Source organism: Globicephala melas, chromosome 12, assembly GCF_963455315.2.
Source record: "Globicephala melas chromosome 12, mGloMel1.2, whole genome shotgun sequence".
Taxonomy (NCBI): Eukaryota; Metazoa; Chordata; class Mammalia; order Artiodactyla; family Delphinidae; genus Globicephala; species Globicephala melas.
The window spans coordinates 87,803,057-87,820,269 of NC_083325.1; the positions used below are offsets into that span (position 1 = coordinate 87,803,057).

The following is a 17,213-nucleotide window of genomic DNA, read 5'->3' on the forward strand; positions in this document are numbered from 1 at the left end:
CCGTGTTTGATGAACTTCAGCTCCGCTGTGATCTGCGCGACCTGGTTGTCTGTCTCCCCGACGGCCTTCCTCAGCTGGCCGCACTCACACGGGATGCCTGCGGAGACCGCGCCCGGCGTGTGATGGGACTGACCCAGGGGCGGGCTCGGAGGGGGGGGGTACCCCCTCCCCAGCATGCTAGGCGATTCAAAACACGAAAGCCTTTGAGGCTGCAATGGAGACTTCAGACTTGACCCTAAAGGCAGGGAGCAGTGGAAGGGTTTCCACAGGGGCACCAAGGTCGGATGCACGTTTCACAATCTCGCTCTGGTCGCTTAGGAGGAGGTCAGTGGAGGTTTGGCGGCGAGACGGGCGGGCGAGAGCAGGGGGTTAGGACAGTCACCTCGGGAAGACTGCGGGCAGTGACAGCGCGGCAGGAGAGACGACAGGACGTTTGAGCAAAGTGGTGGAGCTGGAACCGTGGGGTGATGTTCAGTCATCCCAGCATGGCCAACCCTGCCTCAGCTCAGGTGTTTCCTCCTGGCCCTCTCAGGAGGACCCTAACCTTCCAGCTGTGAAGAGCTCCACGTGGTAAGGGAACCTTCTCAGAATGTCACTCGGCCGGCACAGCGCTTGGGGGGCCCGTCGCCCATGGTGGCACTGCTGGCTTCAGCTTCTCCACCAGACCAGGAGGGGCCGCCGGCTCCCGCCCACCCTCTGCTCTGACTCTGTGAGCACAGGGGCAGGACTTCTCACCTTTTCCTCAGAAATTTCATCGTGCGAAGCTCTCAGCCTGCCTTTCCAGTCTGAACACACTCTTTGGTGTTTGGCCCGGTCTTCCGAACTCTCAGCCCCCCTCTACCACTTAGAACCCAAACACTCCCCAACACATGGGCACCTGGAATGATGCTGGTGTGATTGGGGTTTTTTTCTTTAATGGAACTTTTTCTGAGACACACGTTGTCTTTGAGTTCGCTGAGGTTTGAGGCACTGATGTTTTCTGGAGAGATGGGACCGGTATCAAGCTGACGGGTCCCCTCAGCTGGCAGGAAGGGCCTACCCAAGGGACGCAGACACTGTATCTTCCCCCTCAATCTAGTATCTGTGCAGTGTCTCCTGTGGTCACACGTGTTGGGGACGAGGACCAGAGGGTGCACACCTGTTAGGATGGCGTTTCAGTAACGGGGCTGAGAGGCCACAAGAGCCTGAGTGATGGTGGTGGGAACAGTCCGGCAGGGGTTGGGGGACACTGCGCATAGACGGCCTGAACCTGGCAGGGACAGGGGCTGAGTGACATCGGGGTGGAGGTGCGTGCTGGGCAGGGGTGCGGGTGCAGCCGAAGTCCAGGGAACAGCGGTGGGGTTGGAGCGGGCAGCAGGCTGTGTCACATGGAGAAAGAAGAAAGGGCAGCGGACAGAGCTCCTCTGAGAAGAGAGGAAGAAGCAGGGGCCACAGGGCGGCAGGCAGAGAGGACGGGGGCTGCCCGCGGCCCGGTCTCCTGGCACCAGGGAGAAGTTAAGGGAAGTCGGTTAAGTCCACTGAGCTGGGCCGGGGTCCGCGGTGCCAGGAGGGTCGTGGGGAGTCGGCTGCAAGGACACCCAGAATGAGGAAGATGAACCGGAAAGTACGGGCGCGCTTCTCAGAGAAGCTGGTGGTCGGGGGGGGTCCTGATGCTCCCAGAGAACAGTAGGAAAGGAGGAAAGTGCGCTTTAGGGCGCGCGTATCTAAGCTGGATCGATGAGGTGATAATACACAGCCGGCGTGCAGACCACAGCCCTGAACGGGAACGAAAACGTTCAGGTAGCAGGAAAGCAAATACTGAAATAGTCCACAGGAGGGTGTGATGCACGAGGAAGGCGTGTCAGTTACACGCGCTTTTTCCAGCCTATTAAGTTTTATGTCATGATTTATACTTTCTAAAAGTGCAATTTTAATACATTTCTAAAAAATCCTTGGACCCCTTATGCCATACCTGGTTCTCCATTAGGGCCAGGGGGTCCTATGTCACCAGAATCTCCTTTCTCACCTGGAAAAGAGAAGCAAGGCCAATGTCACAAAGCAGGGGTGGGACGTGTCCCCTGAGTTCAAATGTCCAGGTAGCAATGTTCTTTCTTCCATGTGCAGTGCCCTGCGGTTCCTCCCAGACCCTCCTTCTGCGGTGAACTGGAGGGAGGAATGGTCTGTAGATGACTGATTCTTCAGGCTCTGTTTATGTGACGTGGGACATCCACATATCATGGGACTTCAGAGATTATCAGATGAGCGTTCTTTAAGTCAATTCTGGAAAACCCAGCATGTTTCCTAGAACACGCTATCACCTCGGAAATCCGTAACACCCAGTGCCAGTTCTCTCCACGTCCCACATCACAGCAAGAAAATTCAGGTAGAACAGGTAACGTCAGAGACGGATGGACCGCAGAGGTTCCCTCATCCAAACAGAGTCAAGATGAGAGCGGTCCTCCCTGTCCCTCTCTGAGAGGCAGCAAGGTGTCCCAGGGGCACAGCCACCAGGACACCTGGGCGCCAGCCTTCTGTGGACAGGACAGACGACTCAGCCACTCTGCCCCTCCGTTTCTTCCAACTTACGAAACAAAGGGATAGGAGGAAATCATGGCAACAAAGCTTTCTAGAAATTAGACAATGGCTATTTATTTTTAAATCACAGGATATTCCTAAAGCACTACCTTTCTTCCCCCTGAGAGAACTTAAGCTTCTCGGCTGACCTGGGACAGTGAAGGGGCAGCGACTTCTACATCCTTGGAGAGTCATGTTCCGTTTGATGGGGATGGAGAGAGCTCGGCAGTCTCCGTCCAAGTGATTCCTTTTTTTTTCTTTTATCAACACCAGGAGCTTGGAAATGACTCAAGAATCAGCTCGACAAGGACCCAGGACGGCAGAGTCTCAGAGATGGAGCAGATCAGGTAAGCTAAGCCCAGTAAGGGCCTTCTTGGCAAGCTGTCCCCTGGTGAGGCTCTGACATTTACCCAGAGCGTATGCTGTATGTTAAAAGCACACACATCCCTACTTGTAGCCAGTATCCACTGCGCTCTTCACAGCAGCTAAAAGGTGGAAACAACCCCAGTGGCCGTCAGCAGACGAAGGGATAAATAAAACGTGGTCCACCCATGCAACAGAATATTATCCAGCCTTATATAAAGGACAGAAATTCTGACACCTGCTGCAACACAGATGAACCCTGGGAACATTATACCCAGTGAAATAAGACACAAGAGGACAAGTACTGTGCGATTCCATTTATATGGAATATCTACACAGGCACGTTCATAGAGACAGAAAGCAGATCAGAGGCTGCTAGGGGCTGCAGGGGTGGGGCGTTATTACCTCATGAGGACAGAGTCTCTCTCTGGGGGAATGAAAACGTTTTGGAAACGTATAGCGGTGGTGGTCCTACAACATTGCAGTCGTGCTTAGTGCCACTGAATTACACTGAAAATAGTTAAAGTGACAAATTTTATGTTACAAATATTTTACCACAATTTTTTTAAGCTTCTTCAAAGCTTCCGCATCCCTCTCTACATCACGCATCTCGATCTGTGTGCTCCGTAATGAATCCACGGGGCGGGTGTTGCCCACGGATTCGCCGGGAGGAGAGACGCAGCTCGCCGAGCTCGGTCCTGGCTGAGGGACCCTTCCCACCAGGGACAGGCTGGGCCGGTGCCATTCGATCGGAACTGACCACCTGGACCCATCACAGCTCAAAGCCCCAGGCACGGTGATGGAGCACAGGACTGCGGGCACCGCGCTGGGCAGAGCAGACCACAGCCAAACTCCCTCCCAGCCCCAAGCCCCCCAGCCTCTGTCTCCTGCTGCCAGCACCCACGACAGGACCTGGGGGAGCCCTTCACGGGGCTGAGGGGCCTCGCCTCCTCCACCCCGAGCCCTCTGGGGTCTAGCATGGGCGCAGGACAAGCCAGGGGCTCAGAAAGCATCTGCTGACTGAGTGCGGAATGGGGGGCGGGGGGCGCAGAAGAGCCGGGCGATGCTGAGCGACCCCTTAACTGCCCTGGGGACAGTCTCCCGAGCTGCCCACCCTCCAGGGTTGTGCAGGTCAAACGGGGTCGCGTGGGCACTGGCGCTGCTCCCACGCTGCTGTCACCCTCCTGCCCCCCGTGCTTATGGGGAGCCACCCCCCAGTCTCAGAGAGTCTGAGTCACCCGAGCTGCAGGTGGACGGACAGTGTGTCGGGAACGCGGTCCTTCCGCTGCCTAAATGGGGCTCCTGATTCTCCCCCAGGCAGCATGTGAACCCTGAGGGGCAGGGAGCTCTCCCCACCTCGTGGCACCCAGTCAAGTCTGATCGATCCCAAAACGCAAACGCTGGAACACAGCTTATCGTGTATAAAGCGCACAAAATAAACACGACCACCAGCTACTCTCTAAGCGCCCGGGAGGTGAGCCTGCAAGGGAACGTGAGCAGAGGTGTCGGAAGTACCTTTAGAACCAATGGGACCGATTTTTCCATGGCGCCCCACGCCGCCTTTCTGTCCTTTGTCACCCACGTCTCCTGTGGAAAACAATGAGATCACAGTTGGTCGAGGCACAGGTAATGCAGTACACCTCCTGTGTATCAGCCCACGTGAACACGCATGCACACACACACACACACACGAGGAGACCGAACACGTTACGACTCTTGTTTAACCTCTCCAAGGTCGTGTATCCGACTGACCCCAGAAGGCTCTACATGTCACCTGCTGATGTATTTCCCGAAGGAAGACACACACCCCTAAAGTCACACACACTACAGAACAGAGGAGGCCACACGGTACATCCCCATGTCCTCAACTCAACCGAGCGCCTTAGACTGAGCGCTTCCGGCCAGCAAGCAAGTCCTAGTTCTGTGATGTCCCCACAGCTCAGGCCAGGTCGAGGTCAGAGGGCAGAACACAGGCTGAGGGGTGAACCACAGCAGAGATGCAGACACCCCACCAAAGCCGGCTCACGTTCGCACAAGGGTGGAGTGTCTGGCACAGAGCATGCGCACACGTTCTCTTATTTGGTTACAAGAGGGATTCATCGCGCAGATGGGGTTCACGGGGGTTCAGTGCTTGCCCGGGTCAAGTACCTGGTCCCGCCACGAGGTGACTCCTGCCCCAGACACCGTGTACGGTGTGTGATGCTGGGGACACAGGAGTGACAGGGCTCCGGGTCTGCGGGGGGGTCGGGGAGATAAGCGGCCAGTGGTAACTCACACAACTAGTATTGTAACAGGAGATGCCCAGGGCTCCGAGGAGGCATCCGGGAGCTGGGGAGAAGAGAGCCACCAGCCAGGACCACGTCACCATGCCTCTGGTCACACGTGGACGAGGCCCGGACAGGGACGAGGCAGGCACCGCAGGAGGCGGCCCAGGGGAGTGGTGTCAGGAGGGTAGGGAGAAATTCCGACTGAGAAATGTCTGGGAGGCAGAGACTTAGTAAATATTCACTCTGAGGATATGGTGAGGGCTTCACTTTATTGCTGGAAGAGGAACAAGCTACTCAGCTCTTGGGCCAGACAGGGCCACAGCGGCCTCGACAGCCACGCCCCTGGGGCTCTAAGCGAACCCCCCAGCACAGCCGTCCTAAGGCAGCTCCAGCCACAGAAAAGTGTTCCTTTGTTGACTTGCAGGAGCTCGAAAGGCGCCACCTGCTCCTTCCACCCAGCAGTCCTGGTTTTGCAGCCAGAGAGATGCACGGCTAGTCTAATCCGCCGTCCACAGACAGTCCTTCAACGTCTAAACTGTTTTCTCCCTGAAATCTTCCCCTCAGCTTCCCCACCCTGTCTGTGCTCCCATACAGGAGCACCAGCCCCCAAGCAGGCCTGACCACTGTCCCCTCCTGCTGGGGACTGAAGTGCCCCCCAGATTCATATGCTGAAGCCTGACCCCCATGTGATGCATCTGGAGGGGGTCAGGGTCAGAGGAGGTCACGGGGTGGGATGCGTCCCCTGATGAGAGGATGAACAGCCTGGAATCCTCTCTCTCCACCATCTGTGGACACGGCCAGAAGTCAGCCGTCTGCAGGCCAGGAAGCGGATCCTCCCCAGACCCCAACCATGCAGACAGCCTGCTCCGGGACCCCTGCCTCCAGACCCGTGCGCGATCAGGGTCAGGGGGTTAAGCCCCTGTGTCTGTGGTGTTTGGCTATGGCCCCCGAGCCACTTGTCTGGACACCCTGGTCCCTTGTCTGGACCCTCTAGTCCATTAGTGTGGTCTGAGCTCAAAGATGACCACTGACACCCTGCTCAGCCTCCTGCAAAGTGTTCCAGAGCAAAGCCCCTGTGGAGTGCGCACTCAGCTACTGCCGTTGTTCCAGGGCCTCGGCCGCCACCCTCCTTCCGGACACCTTTTCTTCAAAAGGCCAACATTCCCTTCCCTATAACTCTCCGTTGTGCCCCTCCTGAGGTCCTGGGGTCAACGTGAGCCCTGGGGAAGCTGGGCTGAGCAGGATAAGTGTCGAGACGACCTCCGCGCTCATGCTTTTTACTTTCACGTCTCGCCAGATCATGGGGTGGTTTGGCTCGTTTTCACGCTGTCTCAGCAGGGTCTGCTGGGACACTTGCCGTGGCGTCCTTACGGGGACACGCAGGCCTGATAGACTGGATTAAGCTCGGGCTCCATCGGGCAGTCCCACGAAGAGAGTGCCCAGGGCAGGAGGAGGTCTCGGAGACCCCAACCCAACCGTATCTTCAGGCAGGAAGGCACCTACAGTAATGCACCTACAGTCATGAGTCGGGTGGACGGTCCCCAGCACGTGCATCCCACTGAACTCCCACTGGAGAGGGGCAGGGTCGCCAGAGTCTGGAGAGCGGCTTCCTGCCTGGGGAACACGCCTCCTCGTTCAGAAGACCCGACACCGCAGAGGAGTCTGGTCCACGTTTTAATGGGCAGATTGGGGCAGACTGGGTGTGAGTGCAAACCCATCCCCTGAAGAGTCTGCTGTTTGCTAAGATTCCACCTAGAAAAGGTGAGGACAGAGTGTGGGCCTCCTGCCAACCTTGGGGTCACTTCTTCCCGAGACCCCTCCCTGCAGAGGGGAACTCAAAACAACACCTGCCCACCCCTCTGCTCCCGCCCAGACGGCTCCTGCTGCCCCAAGCAGACAGGGAGAGGGTAAGGAGGCTTGGACGAGCACACTGGAGGGGGAAACACCTGCGATCAAGAACAATGGCGAAAGCGCTGCGCCCTCCCCCCCGACCCTGCACGAAACCTCTGGGCTTAGCAGACGATTAACTCATGATCCACGGCACCTGCTGAAGGATGCCGTCAGGGTCTAGCGCACATCCTGCTGTGGTAAATGAGCCAACCTGAGGGTGACTGGAGAGCCCTCGGCTTTCAGCCCGTCTCTCAATTGCACAGCCGAACTTCACCACTAATTCAAGCTTGCCGCTGACACGTGGCACCTGCCCCCAGCAGGTACTGAGCCCAGCTCCCGCCCTTGGAGGGGTGTGGGACCCGGCCCCTGCCGTAGGGGGCTCTGAGAAACCAGGCACACGTATAGAAAATCAATCGGATGCCAGCAGCTCACGGGGCAGGGGGATGGGGGCAGGCGGCGAGCCCGAGCCCAAGCCCAAGGCGGGGAATGAAGGCGCTGCAGGTCTGCAAACCTCAGGGTGGGAGTCCCCCGGGGGCTCGTCACCGCTGACGGCCGGGCCCGCCCCGGGGGCATTCCACAGGTCCGGGTGGGGCATCCCCATCGAGCTCCCAAATGTTGCGGATGCCGCTGCTTCCTGAACCGGGCTTGGAGACCCCTGCGGTTTGCGGTGACGTGAGAAGGCTGGAGCTGCAGGAGGTCGCCCGTGCAGGCCAAGGCTGGGGGTCAGGCAGCCCCAGGTCTGTGCTCTACCTTCGAGGCTGAGTCTCCCTGCGCCTCAGTTTTCTCTCTGCAGAGTGGTGTCCTGTAATAACAGCTCCTCTGGTGTGTGAGACTCCAGGCCCGCAGCGCCGTGTGCACAAGGCTTGGAGCTCGGGCCCTGCGGCCCAGCTGATTCTCCCCGTCACTCAGCTGTGCCATCTCTGTGCGTTTCTGACCTACATAATGGGGCTAATAACAGCCATACTAGAGCCATCTCACGGGGCTGAGGGAAAGGCGAGCACCGTCGGGTACGGCATCTGGCACGCGGCAGGTGGGCCTAAGTGTTGGCCACTATAACTGTCATTTGGAGGCAGAAGCTCCGAGCTGGGACGCTGCTTCCTCAAGAGCGACCCATATCCCCCATGACCCCCTGGATCTGCACAAGCAGAGCCTCAGGCCCCACCAGCTCAAGCACCGAAATCTGCATTTTAACACATCCCTGGGTGATTCCAGGGGCCCCAAAGCTGGAGCAGGGCTGGACCAGACCCCGCGGGCAGCCCTCTTTGGAGGCTGGTTGAGATTCCATGGTAACCCACTGCTTGCTGCTGCCAGGAGCAAACTGGAGCTAGCAATAGAGGTGCTTGCAGTCTGGGGCAGTTCTGCTCGTTTCTCCAACTTTCAGAGATAAATTAGAATACTTCCAGGTACACTGTGTGCCAGGAAAGCCTGTCCACATGTACTGATGGATCTCAACCTCACAGTGTTAATTGGCATCTGGCATGGGCAGAATTGTGTGTCCTCCAAAATTCATATGTTGAAGCCCTAACCCCCAATGTGACCATATTTGGAGATGGCCTTTCAAGAGGTGATTAAGGTTAAATGGGGTCAGAAAGGTGAGGGCCTAATCCGATAGGACTGGTGTCCCTGTAACAAGGGGAAGACACACCCAGCGAGCCTCACACAGAGGAAAGGCCTCGTGAGGACACAGGGAGAAGGCGGCCATCTGCGCCCCACGGAGAGAGGCCTCAGGGAAGCCAGCCCTGCAGACACCACGGTCTCTGACTTCCAGCCTCCAGGGCTGAGAGAATAAACATCTGCCGCGTTTGCTACAGCAGCCGCAGCTGACTGGTACGCTTTCCCTCTGCCCCAGAAGCGAAAGTGGAATCAGATGGGTAGCGCCACCCACCACCAGATGCCGCTAGTGCAGCTGGTGTCCAGTGATCCAGGGCGCAGCCTGCAATCGGGCAGACCAGGCCCGGGTCCCGGCCCCCAACCCGCGCAGCCTGGGGTGGGTCACAGCCCTCAGAGCCTCGGCTTCCTCACCTGCAAGGTGGCATTACCCTCAGGCCACTGAGCACAGGACATCGGCCCAGGTCTCCTGGCCACACCCAGGGCCCCGAGCCCTCACCGCAGCTGTGGGGCAGCGGCCTGGTCCCCACAGACCCAGCCACAAGCCAAGGCTGCACTTCCAGGGACTGGGCCTGAGGGCATGCTGCAGGCTCGTGGGAGACAAACAACCCTCCCCAGGGCCCAGAAGGTGGGAACTAGGAAACCAGAGAGAGCAGAGCCGACACCCAGCCTCCCGTGGTGCCGGCTCACCTGTGAGGAGCCGCTCAGGGGCCAGGCCTCACCTGTCCCTGTTCAGCCCTGCATCCTCGGGGCCCACGGCCCAGGCCCTCGGACCAGAGGAGACCTGGTTCGCGACACCCCCTGATGACCTCACAAGAGGGCCTCTGTGCAGAAGGCTAGGCGCTGGGGGCAGCTGGGCCTGATGCGGACGGTCACCCCAGCCAGCACGACCAGCGCCCTGCCGTGCACAGCTCCCAGCCATCAGTCCCGCCCCAAGAGGGGTGTCAGAGTAACAATAGCCACCACCTGTGGGTGCCTGCTGGGCAACGCATGCACACACACACGTGCACACACACACACACATACATGCACCTATATGCGCATGCATATACACGTGTGCATACACACGCATTCACATATATGTGCGCACATGCACTGTGCATGCATTCACATACATGTGCTGCATATACACAACGCACACACATTCACATGCATGCATATGCACATGCACATATACTCATACATACACATGCATGCACACATGCATGCATTCACATGCATATACACATACATACGCGTATGCACAGATACATATGTGAACCCATACATGCACACACATGCATTCCAAATATGCGCGTGCATATACATATATACATACACGTGCGTGTGTGTATACATGCATGTACACATGCACACATATCTACATTCACAATACATGCACACATACACACAAACAGCATGTTCAAACATACAAACACACACCAAGCAAGCCTTTCATCCTCACAGCACTCGGGCTGAAAGCTGGAAGCAGTAGCCTACAGCAGGCCCCTGCACCGTGACCCTGCACACAAGGTCAAGGGTGTGGGCTGCCGTTCCTCATAGGAATATTCTCTCTTTGGGGTGTGTTGGAGAAGAAGAAAAAGCAAGAACCATTGAGTTCCCCGAGATGTCCACACACTCTCCACTTGAGGGCAACCCAAGGTCGTCTGCGATGCTGACTTGCCTTAACTCGCAGACACTCCTTGGAAAGCAGCAGAAAAGCAGTGTGGTTGCCAGCCTAGAGGAGACTGGATCTGAACAAGAGCCCTGCTGGCTTCATCCCGCCTCCTCTTGCCTCTCCAAATGACAAGGAGCTTTTTGCAAAAACCAAACAAATCCCCCCACCCTGGTGGTGTGGGATGACTGGAAACGCACCAGACACACTCAGATCCGGTCCCTTTAAGTCTCCAGAGCTGGCGGTGGTGGCTCCCCAGGGAGCTGTGACTGCGGTGCCAGCCCTTCCCATCCCATCGCGCTTATGAGAAGTGTGCCAGCGCATGTTTGTCCTCTGGACGTGCACGAGGAACGGGGGCAGCTCGCAGTGGGCTGCTAATTCTTATTAATTTTAATGAAGATCTCACACCGTCCTTTGAAAAGGAGACAGGGCAGAAAGAGCACTTGGCATCCAGCTGCCTCTGAGATTTTCAACGGAGATAATGTGCACATTACAGCGCCCAGAAAGCCCGTCGCTGACGTAGGGTCGCCCTCCCCCATCGCAGGCCAGGTGGGTCCCCAGCTTCTGCGCCCAGGGGCCCGGCGGCCTCTTAGCTGCGTGTCTGGGGGCTAGGAGCTTTGACAGCTGGGACGACACGCTTTTAGCAGGTCGTGTGGCAGAGCCAGCTCCGTGCTGTGTGCCACAGCGCGCACTCTGACAGTGTGGGGACAGCTCTCATTTCAATAAAGGACAATGGACAGCGACAGCAGGAGGCTCTGCCGGCCCTTGGGCTTGTCTTTGTTATTCCAGAAAAGGCAGCCGTCAGCTTTCTGGCGCTTTCTCCTACAGCTGTTTTGAGTTCTCAATAGGGGGGCTGCTCAGTGTGTGACCAGAGGCCACCCCCTAACACAAGGCAAATCAGCGGAAGAGGAAGCCGCCCTGCAGCAGCCCCATGTCCACGCAGCTTGCATTTCGCGGAAGCTGACGTGAGAAGGGCGCCAGGTGGAGGGCGTCCAGATCCTCGCGATCAACCTGCAATCCCACCCCACACAGCCCCAGGCGACCGGCAGCCCCAGCGCGGGCCAACGGACTCGCCCCATCTCAGGCCGCCCCCCAGACCAAAGCTGAAGCTGCGTTTTACCTCCAGGCCCAGCTGGTCCCCACGGTTTGGGAAGCGTCCTCAGAGCAGGGCTGTCTGCTCAGTAGGCAGCAGGGAATGGACCCAGCTCAGCGTGTTCTGAAGCCTCGGCCCGCAGACTTCTCTAGAACCTGGGGCGAGCAGGTGCACGCACACCTGAGGCCCTCAGCCACAGACAGGTCACCCGCAGATTTCAAAGATATTTCAAGACATTGAATGTCAAGATATTTTACAAACAATTGATTGAGAACCTTCCAAGGGCCAGGTCCTTGATGGCACGTGAACAGTCCAGTCAGGAACGAGGTGGTAAGTGAAGGAAAGGGTCCCGCGGGGGAAATGGAAATGTGCAAAAACCCAGGGAGATGGGACACCACTGAGGAATTCTGGACTACCCACAGGGAATTACTCACGCTTTTTCATAAACTAGCAAGAAAGTAAATAAGAGTGTTTAGTCTTCTGACAATTTCATAGAGAATGTTACTGGTAGAAATAACCATCACCAAATAAAACCGACGCTGGCTAAAACTACACAGAGGAAAATTGTCATTAACTAAACATTGATGGGAGAGTCCTGTCTATACAATTTAGAGCTGAAATTTTCAACCAGGTGCAAATAATGACACTCTCAGAAGAGCTCAGGATGGCAGAGGTGAGAGTTGGGAAGATGTGAGGTAGGTAAAAAACTAAAACGTTAAAACTGTTCAAGGAGGACTTCCCTGGGGGCACAGTGGTTAAGAATCTGCCTGCCAATGCAGGGGACACAGGTTCGAGCCCTGGTCCGGGAAGATCCCACGTGCCGCGGAGCAACTAAGCCCATGCACCACAACTACTGAGCCTGCGCTCTAGAGCCCGCGAGCCAAAACTACTGAGCCAGTGTGCTGCAACTATGGAAGCCCGCGTGCCTAGAGCCCATGGTCCACAACAAGAGAAGCCACCAAAATGAGAAGCCTGTGCACCACAACAAAGAGTAGCCCCTGCTCGTCACAACTAGAGAAAAGTCCACGCGCAGCAGCAAAGACCCAACGCAGCCAATAAATAAATAAATAAATAAAATTGATTCTTTAAAAAAAAAAAAAAACTGTTCAAGGAGTCCGTGAAAATTCACAGGGGAAAAGTAATTCCAGTGAAAATAATTTCTAAACAATGAAAATCAAGTGTGAATGATGTGAGTGCACTGCATAAACACAACTGAGGATTTAAGTTGGCTTAATGTAGTGCCTGGGGAAATATCAACACAGCCTCAAGTGGAAATAACCGTTTTTGAAAGGTCCCAGCCGACTCTGAAGGGGCCGCTGTCCGGGATGAGCGAGGACCACCTTGGGTTCAGTGCCGGTGGGCGTGGGGCTGGAACAGCTCGGAAGTGGGAACAAGGCAGCTGCATGAGGGCCCACGGTGCACCAGGCTTGCTGCTCCCGAGTTCCCAGCTTTCATCCTTTAATAAACAATAGGGACTGATAGCGACTACGTTATTATTTTGCCTTCACGGGTTGGAAGCGAGGGTGTGAAGCCAGCACAGCTGGTAAGCAGCACGGTTGGCGTTGAGCGGGTCTGCCCCGCCCACACCCTGCCCTTCCCGCCCCGGAGCCCTCATCCTAGGAGCCCCTTTCGGAAGCCTCTGGACAGGTACCCAGATCCAGCCCACTGCCATTCTTCGTAGAAACCAAGCTGATGCAGAAACCAGGCAAGTCTCCCCAGCGCCCCGCCCTGCAGTGGTCACTGCTCTCCGTAGGGGACAGGGCCCCCGGGCAGTAGCTGCAATCCGCTAAGAGCAGGGCACTGGTGGGAACGCCTCCATGAAAGCAGGATGCAGGAGGATGGGAAGGTGGCCGGGAGAATCCCGCATCCCGGCGGGAGAGCGGTTCCAGTGAGGAGCCTTGGGGCGTCCTGGAGCTGAGGTCGCCTCCCAGCACACCTGAGTCTCCGAGCACGGCCCGCCTCGAGCTTCGCCACACTGAACCTGCGCTAGCGCTTCTGAGGTTGGCCGCAGCTCTCAGTTTCCGGGCTCCGACGAGCCCAGGTGCAGCCATGCTGACCCCGTGAGCATGGCCGTCAGTGTGTGGGAGACCGCCAGAGCTCACGAACCCTCACCTGGGCCTCCAGGTGAGCCTACATCGCCAACAGGCCAGGGCCACGGCCACAGCAACCTTTCAAAATACCTGTTAACATCCAAAGTATAGTTCATGCACATTGCTGGGAACACCAACGATAGAGACAGGAGAAAATGTAAAGAAGAATTTAAAGAAGAGAATTTAAAGGTCCATAATCCTATAACCCAGAAATGTCTACTACTACTAGTATTCTGATTGATTTCTTCTCCATCCTTTTTCTTCGCCTTTTTGTAAATATCTTAGTCGATCACATGTCTGTTCTTGTATCCTATTTTATTCTCTTATATTCTATCATGCCGCGGCCAGTCCTCTTTTTAAAGGTCATCCAAAAATGGATATTTCCTAGATTTCTACGTAACTATCCCACTATTCAATAATCCAAATATATCCCACTTGGGTTGACTTGTTCTCTGTGCTCTACAAAGTAGCAAAGACCCCAGACCAAACCTGCTCATTTTGTCAGTGGCGAAGCCAGACCCCTGGCAAGCCCGGTGATCACTGCCCCATCGCCTCCTAGCCTGGCAGGTTCCTTGTCAGGCAGGTCAATGGGCTGTAAAGGGCAGGTCCAGGCTCCCCTCTCCTGCCCGAATCACACACAGGACTCTGCTCTCGAACATACCGCTCCCAGTGGAGTTTTAAGTTACCCATGGGTAGGAGACATTCATCAAAATGATTTCATACATGAGAAATCCTTACACTAAAATTTGGCATTAAATTTAAGAAATAGGTTCAAACTTATATACACAATATAATTACAACAAAGCAAGAAGTCACCCCGAAAAAGGAAATATACCAAAATAAGTGGTTATCTCTGGATGATTTTATTATGCCTGATTTTCCTCACTTTTATAGATATATATAAATTTTCTATCATGAGCACACCTTACTGTTACATGTTAGAAAAACTTGAAACAAGACAGATTCTCGATCCAGCCCAAATTCCCCTCCACACTGCCCCGCAGCTTTCTGCCTCAATTTATTCTCCAGGGTCCACATATCTGTTCTCCCCCTCTGACTCTGGGGCTCAGGTGGCCTCCCCGAGATCTCAGCACGTAACAGCACTCAACTTAGTGGTTAATGACAGGAAAACGCAGTGAATTAGGCTGTTGCCTTCCCAGCAACGTTCACCCTCATCAGAAGACTCGGACGCTATAATAACAGCATTTATAGTCTCTGCGTGCTTGTCCTGCCTTTTCAAGAGTGAGAATAAGAGAGAATGATGATAATGACAGAGCGATGAGAGAGCTACATGTTGGTGACACTAGTGACGGAGATGAGAGAGCAGCCACGGGTCCACATTGGCATGAAATTAGGCATTGCCTGCTGCACGTGCGTTGAGCTCAAACATCGTTACTTTGAAAAAACATCAATGCAAAAACCCCGCGCTTCCACGGCAGGGGGCGTGGGTTCAATCCCTGGTCAGGAAACTAAGATTCCACATGCTGCACAGCTCGGCCAAAGGGGAAAAAAAAAAAATCAATGAAATGGCATCATGAAAATGAATTTGTGACCATCCAGAATAGAGGCATATTCACTTCCTAACTGTGAAATGTGACATTGTCCTCACAAGACAATAGAGGGGGACTTCCCTGGTGGCGCAGTGGTTAAGAATCCACCTGCCAACGCAGGGGACACGGGTTCGATCCCTGGTCTGGGAAGATCCCATATGCCGTGGAGCAACTAAGCCCATGCGCCACAACTGCTGAGCCCCCACGCCACAACTACTGAAGCCCACACGCCACAACTACTGAAGCCCACACGCCTAGAGCCCATGCTCCGTAACAAGAGAAGCCACTGCAATGAGAAGCCCGCACACCGCAATGAAGACCCAATGCAGCCGAAAAATAAATTAAAAAAAAAAAGAAGAACCCAAGAAGGGTTTTTAAAAAGACAGGAAAAGACAATCCTCAAAAAGGAAAAAAAAGAAAAGAAATACAAATGACTTTTAAACACCTGAAAAATAAGCTGGCTTCATTTATGATAAGAGAGGCTAAGTTAAAGCCCCACTGACGTGGCCTTCCACGGCTACCAGACTGGCAGCTTTCTGAGGCAGGGAGGGTGAAGGGGTCGGCCGTCTTGTGCTTCAATAAACAGAGGGTAAATGGATTCGATCCTTTTGGAAGGCCATATCCACCAACATTTCAAATGCACGTGTATTTTGATCAACAATTTCTCTGTCCGGAATTTGTCTTCAGGCTGTACTCATCCACATTAAAAATGACATTTACAAGATTACTCACTCACTGCAGCAAGGCCCTAGGGAACTGTAAATCTGCAGTGATAGGAGGCCAGTTAGACAAAGAGCGGACACAATGTCTCCAGGCGAGAGCGAGCACAACCTGCGCGTCCTCCTGCAGAACGAATGATCTCCAAGAACGCGGTTAAGTGAAAATGCAGAACATTACATACATTTTGCAACTGTTTGTACAGAAGCAGGAAAGAATAGTGTTCACTCGGCCATTACAAAATATCTCTGTGAAGAGAAAGAAACCTAACAGTGGTTGTCAGTGGCGAGGGCTGCTGGTGGGGATGGGAAGGAGACTAGTGGCTGTGAATAATTTCTGTATGTTTTGAACTTTGAACCAGGACAACAGTTCTTTTATTTTTTTAATTAATTTGTTATGAGTAAAGGGAAAGTAAGAAATAAAAATCAGCACGTGGGCCTGATGGAGGGATGGTGGTGACACAAGTGCTCGGGATCTAGATTGTGACCCGGGTTTCACAGGCATTTGCAGCTGCCAAACTCACTGACGTTACGTAAATCACACCTCAAAACACGAAAAAACTGGGACCCTGGTGGTCCAGTGGTTAAGATTCAGTGCTCCCAATGCAGGGGGTGCGGGTTCAATCCCTGGTCTGGGAACTAAGATCCCATATGCCTCACAGCGGGGCCAAAATAAATAAATTAATTAATTAAACAAAAAAGAAAAAACCAACATTTAAAAAAATTTAAGAATGAAAAAACAGTGCATGGACTTAAAAACATAACAACCTTTATCTGTGTTGTTACAAGAACCACCTAACTCCGATGCTATGAGGCGGGGTGGGGACCGGCTGGATAATCCCAGCACGTGTTCTCATAGAATAGTGTGCAGGCGTTGACAAAGCACTTCCAAACACAGCTTTTACGGATTTCACAAACTTTAAAGCAGCAAAAGGAAGTATATCCTAATGGTGGCATTTACTGACATCACCGTGCACCATGTAGCTTCTTTTTTAGGTAGGATCTATTTTCTGTAAGCCCCAGCACAACCCCAGGAGGCAGGCTGAACGACACTATTTTTTTTCCTAATGAGGAAACAGATTCAAGGTGACTAGGGTCCGTTAGCCAAAACTGGGAGGCCACGGTGTAACCCCCCATGCCCCACCCAAATCTGTGCTCTCTCTCCTTTGCACACCTACATGACTGTTTCCATCACTGTTCACACGCCTCCATCACTGTTTGCACACCCTCATAATTGCACTTATACGTGTAACGATCACAAGTGATCCCCAATTTGCACGTGAGGCCAAGCGAGCGCCGATTTTCCATACACGTAACCACCCGATGAGGCACACCTCCCAGAAGGCACTTTGTTTCTCGGTGCCGGGCAGGCCAGAGCCAGGGAGCACTGTTTAAAGAGCCCTCTCTGTGCCCTGCTTCAGTCCCGAGA

The 17,213-nt window shown here is 54.5% G+C and overlaps 1 protein-coding gene across 2 annotated transcripts in view; it reads right to left on the minus strand.

Moving 5' to 3' along the window:
• The window catches only part of COLEC11 (collectin subfamily member 11), a 33,494-nt gene that overhangs the window by 1,024 nt on the left and 15,257 nt on the right, over window positions 1–17,213 (minus strand). For both annotated transcript variants that reach the window (XM_030844531.2, XM_060309698.2), the window contains 3 exons: window positions 4,432–4,503; window positions 1,952–2,005; window positions 2–97 (listed from right to left, as the gene is read on the minus strand). In XM_030844531.2, coding sequence (XP_030700391.1) covers window positions 2–97; window positions 1,952–2,005; window positions 4,432–4,503 — 222 coding nt within the window. The remainder of the gene's footprint in view (window position 1; window positions 98–1,951; window positions 2,006–4,431; window positions 4,504–17,213) is intronic.